The following is an 8,839-nucleotide window of genomic DNA, read 5'->3' as shown; positions in this document are numbered from 1 at the left end:
CGTCTCCGCAATATCCGTCATCGTGTGACGTGGATTAGAAGACGCGTTGTCTCACTCCCCCCTCGCATCGATACAGAAACATATGAATAAAAGCTTCATAACGGCTTTAAAGCACTTGGCCAACCTCTGTGGGAACCGTCGGGGGGGGGGGGACGTGATGTATGGCGGCTGTGGTTGCCAAGGTTTCCCAGGCTGCAAAGCATCTTCGACGCGTGTTTTGGTGGAAAACCCTCCGAGTGTTCAATCAGAGTCACTTCAGCTGCCAAGTCAACATATTGCAGTTTTCCGCCGAGGCGTCGGCGCAGAAGGGACGTCGTCTTCTCGTGTCCTTCATCTCGGTGACATTTTAACTGATTTTAATTAACGTTCGTACGCTTCGGCTGATGTTTTCAGGAGCGCAGACCACAGTTTCACCAGTTCTGTTGTTTGATTGTCATGTGCCTTTTTCTGTGTTCGTTCCTCAGTCTATTGTGGGATTCGTTCTCTCGCTGCTGCTGCAGTAACCGTCTGAATGTCTAATTCCACCTCTGCGTCGTTCCCTCTGTGTTAATTAGCTCCAGCGACTTTATGTAAAATAGTTGTGCCAAGTTTTAATTGATTAAAAGTCGGCGTGTTATTGCGAGGAAGAACAATGTAGATCCAATTTGCACTGTAACGTGTAAACATGAACACTAACTCCCATGGTGCACCAGGGTTTGTGTGTGTGTGTGTGTGTGTGTGTGTGTGTGTGTGTGTGTGTGTGTGTGTGTGTGTGTGTGTGTGTGTGTGTGTGTGTGTGTGTGTGTGTGTGTGTGATTCAGCGATCATTCTCATTTCTTAATCATCACTTTCTGCTCCAGATGAGACTTTATGAGGGGACTAAATTGCCTTAAAGGGATTTCTTATTAAAGGGATTACACCCATGTAATCCCCTTTGTCCCAGTGGACCCCCAAAAACCTGAGCACACACACACACACACACACACACACACACACACACACACACACATACACACACACACTCTCATACAGTACGTAACCAGATTAGCGCGTGGAAATAAACGCAGTCTTTGATGCGCTACAAATGAAAACACGCACGTCGGTCACATGATCCCGTTGAAAATTGTGTTCTTAATTGTGAGTGTGTTTGTTAATTACACAAAAAATAAAAAAAGTGTTTGTGTGTGTTCATAACCTTGACACTGTGTGTGTGTGTGTGTGTGTGTGATTGTGTAGCGTAGCGCGGTGGTTTTTGGCGGCGCTCCCTCGTCTCATCCCCAATTAACGAAGACAAATCCGCTTCTATCGGCGCTAATGAGAGTCTTTAAGGTGAAGGGACTCTGTATTTATTTAATAAGAGGAAGCTTATTTATCCCATTTCCATGAGAATGAAAAGCCGCCGCTGATTCGCTGAGGGAAGGATTAGAGGAGGAGGAGGAGGAGGAGGAGGAGGAGGAGGAAAGACAGGAAGCTGGAAGATGCATGAAGAGAGTAAAGAAAGTTTGGATTAGAGGAGGAGGAGGAGGAGGATGATGAAGGTGTGAGACAAAGAAACACTGACTACGTTTACGTGCACCAAATATTTCTGTTTTTGCCCAAATTCCGAAAAATCAATATTCCTAATAATCTGTTTATAATATAATATTAATATCTCGTCTAAATGTGTCAAAGTAGAACATCAGGAGCTGACAGATGTTCCTCTCAGCGTGGTCCAGAGGTGGAGGACTTGTTGGACCTCTTTGAGTCCTTCAAACAGCTTCTCTACAACATATCTGTTCATCTCCAGGAACCTGTTGATGTCCAAGTCCTCCATGATGATTCTGCTTCTGTTCTTCTGGACGTCATCTCTACTGCAGCTCTAGAGAGACTCTGATAGTGAAGGAGCTGTATATATATATATACAGTATATACATATATATATATATATTTATATATATATATATATATATATATGTGGTAGAGGAGAAAGAGGACGGGGAAAACTTCTTGAGGGGGAGGAAGAATTTGATGAGGAAGAGAGAAGGGTAGGAAAATAACAGTAAAAGAGGAAGAGGGACGAAGAAGGAGTGGAGGATGGTGATATAAAAATTGTAGTAGTCCGTAATCCATAATCCTGTATAGGTGGACGAGGGAGGAAGATGAGAGGACGAAGAAGGACCGACTCAGTTGTTCAGAAGATGAGTACCGTCTGTGAACTCTGTCTTTATCTGTGTGCAGGTGGAGCTGACCGGCAGCAGCGTCTTCGACTACGTCCACCCCGGAGACCACGTGGAGATGGCGGAGCAGCTCGGCATGAAGCTTCCTCCGGGCCGAGGCATGTCTCTGTCCCAGGGAGCCGTCAACGAGGACGGAGCGTCCTCGGCCTCGTCGTCGTCGCACTCTGAGACGCCCGAACCAGGTAGGAAAGGAGGGGAGGCTGGAGTCTAGCTCTCATAAGACATCAGATGAAGCGTTGGATCCCAACGAGTCCAAGACGAACACTAGAGGTGAAGCTAGTTGGGAGCTTGAAGGTGTTTCATCCCCCCCCCTTATATCCCAGCATTCCCTGCTGCAAGTTTGAATACAATTAGCGCACCGCTTTGTAAAGCCGTCACTGCTGTAACCTGGAAAAGGACACATCGCTCTCATCCCTCCATCCTCTCATCCCTCCGTCCTCTCATCCCTCCATCCTCTCATCCCTCCATCCTCTCATCCCTCCATCCTCTCATCCCTCCGTCCTCTCATCCCTCCATCCTCTCATCCCTCCGTCCTCTCATCCCTCCATCCTCTCATCCCTCCATCCTCTCTTCCCTCCGTCCTCTCTCTCTCCTCTCTCCTGTTCAAGACTTTTTTTTTACCTTCCAAATGCTTTTCATTGTGCGTCTCTCTCTCTCTCTCTCTCTCTCTCTCTCTCTCTCTCTTTTCTCTCTCTCTCTTTCATGCTGATGATAATTTAAGTATTAGGGGAAAATCCATTTATAAATTAAACAAAATGACTTGATATCCATCGAGTCCCTTAGTTCATCAGCCTGTTCAAACAAGGAGGGGAAGATTGGCTTCGCGGCGGCCGGGGTCTTCGGAGACGGCGCGGTAATTAGATCTGCCGCGGATTTATTCTTGGCTGATTGGCGCTGGTGATGGGTGAGGGGCGGCTTTAAATTAATTGGAGTTCCACATTTGAGGTTTTTTGTTCTTTTTTTTTTTTTTTTGTTCTTTGACTTTCTGCAAACCTCTAACCGATTCTCCCCGTGCACCAACACCGGAGACGCAAAGAGAGGACATATGTGTGGCCGTCAATGTCAATATGTCTGCAGAGAACGATAAGGAGAGGATCTAACACATGGACGGGTGTTTCCTCAATGCTAATTTGCCCTAAAGATATAGAAAGATATGAAGACGCCGAAGAGGAAGAAAGGAGGATGAGAGGTTTGTGTGAACATCTCCGTGATTCCCAAAGTTAATTTGACCAGAGGCAGAAAGAAAGGAGGAGGAGGAGGGATGAGGACAAAGGTGTTTGTTCTACCGTGTTAATTTGTCTAGAGAGAGAGATGGAAAGAAAGAGAGTCCGGGGATGTAGGGACGTGTTTCAATGTGCACGAGTGCTTAGCAATGTTAATTTGTCCAAAGAAAGAGAGAGAGAGAGGTTTCAGGCGGACATGTATGGATGTGAAGGAGTGATCCCCAATGATAATGTGACCACAGAGAGAGAGAGAGAGAGACGCAGCATTAGGATTCATGTATGTGTTCTTTAATGTTAATTTGTCTGGAGAAGAGAGAGAGAGAGAGGTGGAGTAAAGAGAGAGAAGAGGAGGAGGAGGGCTGGTATGAATCTGTATGAGTGTCTCCCTGGAGGAGGCGGGGCTTATATCGGGTGTCCGGGGTAATCGGCTCGTTCGTTTCTTCCCTCAGAAGATGTGAGAGGACTCTCTGACGGACGTCAAACTCTTTGGATTGAATCGTCAACACAATGAGGAGACGCCGCTGCCTCGTCGTCTCCAGACTACTCCGTGAATTAGTCTGTGAAGATGATCGCAGTGTCAGATCAGATCATAGAGTCATGAGTCGTTGCCGTGAAACACTTCACTTTGATCCACGGCCAATCAAAGAACGTCTTCTTCCACGAAGCTACCAACCTCCACGAACAACAATGTATAAACGAGCAACTGTTGGTGTGTCTGATGTTGTCCCGTCTTCGATAAAGTCTAAATAGTTCCACATAGAAGGCGTAGAAGTTGCTTGGTTTTCTGCCGGGACACTGCGGGTCGTCTCAGTTGTGGCGTCGGCTGTCGTCCGCTATGATGCACTACACGGGATAAAGCCATCGATTGGCGTTCCCGATCCGAGCCGACACCCACAGACTGAAAACTGTCCTGCTGTCCAGCAACCTGAAACAACCATGTTATTTCAGGTTGCTGGTGGGACAATGAGATCCAATCCTGGAGGTCCAAAGTCTATGAAATTATGAGGAGGATTTAACTAGACACCAATTTCTGTAGTTCTAAAGTCAGTCTCTACGGTTGAGTCATGTCGTGTCTATGACTCATCATAAGGTCCTTAATGCACTTTGATAGTTTGGATTGTGTTGCTGTTAACAGAAGCTTCTATGAGGGTTTTGTTAGTTTGTTTTCTCCAACATTAAATTCACGGCATCCTCTCCTCCAGACGATGAGTAATGCATTTCCACAGGCGCCTTCGTCATTAGTTTTTCATTCTCAGTCGATAGCTGGCCAACACCACGCCTGCTAACGCGTCCGGCTGAGCTTTTCCATTTGTTTACATCGTTGTTTTCCCCTCCTTCTCTTGCTCCTCGAGGCGTCTTCGTTTCCTCCGTCCTCCCTCGCCGGCCGGCGGCATTCTCTCCGTTCGTCGCCGGGGGAGTCTCTCCGATCGATCGCCGCCGACTTTGTTTCTGTGTGAAGTTTCACACGTTCGGGGCTCCGCTTCATCCCTTCATATGCTCATGCTTTAAATTGGGGCAGAATTTATGGCTGTTTGGTTCTGGTTACTTTATCTGGAGGACATGAAGTCATTTGGGTCCAACACAGTTCATCACGGCAGTTTGTGCAGCAGTCCAAAAAAATACAATCTATTGGTTTTTGAACAGGAACATGAATTATCCGTATGTTTGTGTCGCTGGTAAAGACATTATGTTAAAAACAAAAGTTAGGTTAAAGTAGCAAAGGAAACACATCGTAGTTGGGCCTTAAGTAACTATGTACAGTTAGGTTTAGACGACTAAACCAACAGTTAGGTTTAGACGACTAAACCGACAGTTAGGTTTAAACGACTAAACCAACAGGTAGGTTTAGACGACTAAACCAACAGATAGGTTTAGACGACTAAACCAACAGTTAGGTTTAGACGACAAAACCAACAGTTAGGTTTAGACGACAAAACCAACAGTTAGGTTTAGACGACTAAACCAACAGTTAGATTTAGACGACTAAACCAACAGTTAGGTTTAGACGACAAAACCAACAGTTAGGTTTAGACGACTAAACCTACAGTTAGGTTTAGACGACTAAACCTACAGTTAGGTTTAGACGACTAAACCTACAGTTAGGTTTAGACGACTAAACCAATAGTTAGGTTTAGACGACTAAACCAACAGGTAGGTTAAGACAACTAAAGCAACAGTTAGGTTTAGACAACAAAACCAACAATTAGGTTTAGACGACTAAACCAACAGTTAGGTTTAGACGACTAAACCAACAGTTAGGTTTAGACGACTAAACCAACAGTTAGGTTTAGACGACTAAACCAACAGGTAGGTTTAGACGACTAAACCAACAGTTAGGTGTAGACGACTAAACGACTTAAAGTTCTGTTTGTTGGACTCCGTCCTCCTCCCCTCCAGTCCACCAATAGTCATCTTTTTGGATATTAAACACTACGTCACTGACTCTGACTGTTGGATAGTGACGTGGATGCATTTCATTCTTGTATCTCATAATTGACTTTCCATTGTCATTATTTTTGTCCTGAGCGACACACAAAAACAACACAGACAATTTGTGTCCCTGTACAAGAAACCAATAAGTTGCGTTTGGTGACTATTTGACGAGCTGTCGGGACTCTGGGCTGCTGGCTTTGACTCTGTGATTTCTGACAGTCTCAAAAAGCCAAACATCTCTCCAAAGCAAGAAGCCTGTTCACCGAATGCTTGAGGGTTCCGTAGAGCCGGGATTACGTTCACTGATGATTGCTTTGGTTTTTGGAAACCCAATTAAGAAACGACACCATCCTCTTGAGTGTTTTGACTCTTTTTCTTTGCTAGTTCCTCATGCATCCTAATTCAACCCAAAGCTTGACAGACCTGTTGGGTCTGTTGATGGAGAATCACTACAACGTATTCTCCTGTACCAAACCCCATCACGGATACAAGCGGCTTAAAACCAGCACGGAGCTGCTCCGTCCTCCTTATAAAGTTCATCAGTCTGAATTACTTCTCTTCTTTTTGAAGTTAATAACTGGGCTTACCTTGCTGGCTGCTCTGTCATAATACATCAGACAGCTGACCCCCATCCTTTTAATTACAGTCACGCTCATAAAGTATTGAAATTGGAGTTAAAATATGAGATGACCTTGGCGGAGAGAGATCTTGCTTTGAAGCTCCGCGCTGCTTTCAACACCCTCTTGCACTTAAGGAGAGTCATCTTTAAAAGCACATGACGCAATTTGACTAATATCAGTCAAACTCTGCGACGCCTCTGAAGGGTGAGTGGTTGAAAATGATTACTCGTGAGTGTAGAGGAGGGAGGAGGGCCGCTCCCTGCGGCTCTTACTTCCTCTCACCGCGGCGTCTTCATTACACACCATCAGGACGTCCACAGTGTGACGTCTGCTGGCTGTTGACTCCCAGCTCTCGCCTCCTCACTGGAGGTGACTTGTGATTGAAATCGTGAAGGAACTGAAGACGTTACTGTTGACCTGGTACAGATGATCTGACGAAGAGAATTTCTAACCTGAAAACAACTTCAGGTACTTTCGCTGTTTGGCTTTTGAAAACTGATTTCTGGTGACTAAAAGTTTACGTTCTTTGGACAAATTTCAGTCCAGTTAAAACCATCACACTACAGGTTCTCTATGGTTTTAGTCATTAACAAATCTATTACCTTTGCATCTTAGATGTTTTGCAAACAAAGATATTCAAAAATATTCACGAACAATCAAGCTGGTATTTAAATCCTTGTTTTCTTTTGCGTCTTTCAAACCAACAGAGTGTCAGAAATGATCTGGTTACAAAGAGATGTATGTCCAACTTCAGAAGTTATTAAGACTGAGGGCGAGGCAGAGGCTTGAGTTTAGTCCAAATCTAGTCTTAGATAATTGTCATCTTCAATACATCATATACATATCATTCTATATATCATCGCTCCTCCAACAAACTCAACATCCTCTCCTGAATATCGGCTGAAGCATCTCTGTCGAGTCGGAACGTTTCTGTCCAGCTGCAGCAAAAGAAATCTTAATCTCAACGAGCAGAAGTTCACAACTGTGTCTCACGTTTTGCATCAGAATTTCAGTTTGAACAGTTTTCACATCGATTCATTACTAATCTAACCCAACACTAATATTCCACTTTCATTCCAAATATTATTTCTTATTCCTCTCTATTTTTCGTGTTTTCCTACTAAAGTCCAGCAACACCATTCAATTTCTGCTCGTTACATGAACACAGTCTTTTCAAAATAAAACAGCACTACGTAGTTCTCTTCAGGAACAGATGGTGAAACACTTGGTTAGGTTCCTCCCGTACGTTGTTGAATGACAGAGGCTTCTTGAATGCATCATGAAGATAATTTGTTCCCTTTTTGGATTGAAAAGAGTGTGAAATCTCTGATGTCAAAGTGACTTTTGAACACATGTTTCAAAAACAGCTTCCTTCCTCAAAAGTGCATGACCACATGATGATGACACCTCAGACAGAGGAGTGTTCCTCCCCCTTTATGTCTTTAGTCCCGGACCGTCTGAACTCCTGTGATGTGTTGTAGCTTCACGCTTTAATGCTCTTTAAAAACATCTGCAGCAGCATCCTGTGCTGAGAACTGACAACAACAACAACCTGCTGATACAATAACTGAATCCAGAACTTCACTTTTCTCAGGTTAAAACTTAAACAACCAAACAGAACCTGCAGCTGACGCTTCCTTTCCTTCCCGCTCGCGTTTAATTGAGTATTTATTTCAATTTTTCTCTCATCAGAGAGAAAAATTAGTTAGAAAAACACCAGAATTTCCAAAGTCCTTGTGGAAGTGCAGTAATTCTGCCCTCCAGGAGAACGCCATAAGCTCTCCGTTATTAGCTCCTTGCGGTCTAATTGTCCGCGGCATCGCCTTATTTCAACATCATAAGTCTTTGATTATTGTTGCTAATTACACGATTAGCACAATGGAGGGGAATAATTCCTCATAATCGCTCACATTTATCATAATTACACAAGTTTACAGTCACCTACGTTTAATGTCATTTAGAGCGCCGACGACGGCCCAAGGACAGGCTCTGTGTGTGTGTGTGTGTGTGTGTGTGTGTGTGTGTGTGTGTGTGTGTGTGTGTGTGTGTGTGTGTGTGTGGTAGTGAAGCGTGTTTGTATTTGCATTTGAAAATGTCACTTGGACTCCAGGACACGAGGCAAAGGTCAAATCAGGCGGGATGCACACACACACACACACACACACACACACACACACACACACACACACACACACACACACATATCTCACCCTCCACTCTTCTTTCACCTCTTTCTTTCATCGTCCTTCATCAAATCATTCTGTTTGCATCAAGTATAAATATATGTTTTGAGTCCAGTCTGAAGTTTCTGAAACTAGAAACCTAAATTTTCATTTCCTTCCAAAATGGCGGATGAGACCTTCTGATC

The 8,839-nt window shown here is 44.3% G+C and overlaps 1 protein-coding gene across 1 annotated transcript in view; it reads left to right on the top strand.

Annotated features, from left to right (window-relative positions):
- LOC137874315 (neuronal PAS domain-containing protein 3-like) overlaps nucleotides 1–2,406 on the top strand; it is a 36,964-nt gene extending 34,558 nt beyond the window's left edge. The window contains exon 3 of the mRNA XM_068712951.1: nucleotides 2,197–2,406. Coding sequence (XP_068569052.1) covers nucleotides 2,197–2,406 — 210 coding nt within the window. The remainder of the gene's footprint in view (nucleotides 1–2,196) is intronic.
- Nucleotides 2,407–8,839: the final 6,433 nt, after the last annotated feature.

Source organism: Cebidichthys violaceus, unplaced genomic scaffold (assembly GCF_023349555.1).
Source record: "Cebidichthys violaceus isolate CVI_PGR_0920_01 unplaced genomic scaffold, fCebVio1.0.p SCAF_185, whole genome shotgun sequence".
Classification (NCBI taxonomy): Eukaryota; Metazoa; Chordata; class Actinopteri; order Perciformes; family Stichaeidae; genus Cebidichthys; species Cebidichthys violaceus.
This window is presented reverse-complemented; position numbering and strand designations above follow the sequence as displayed.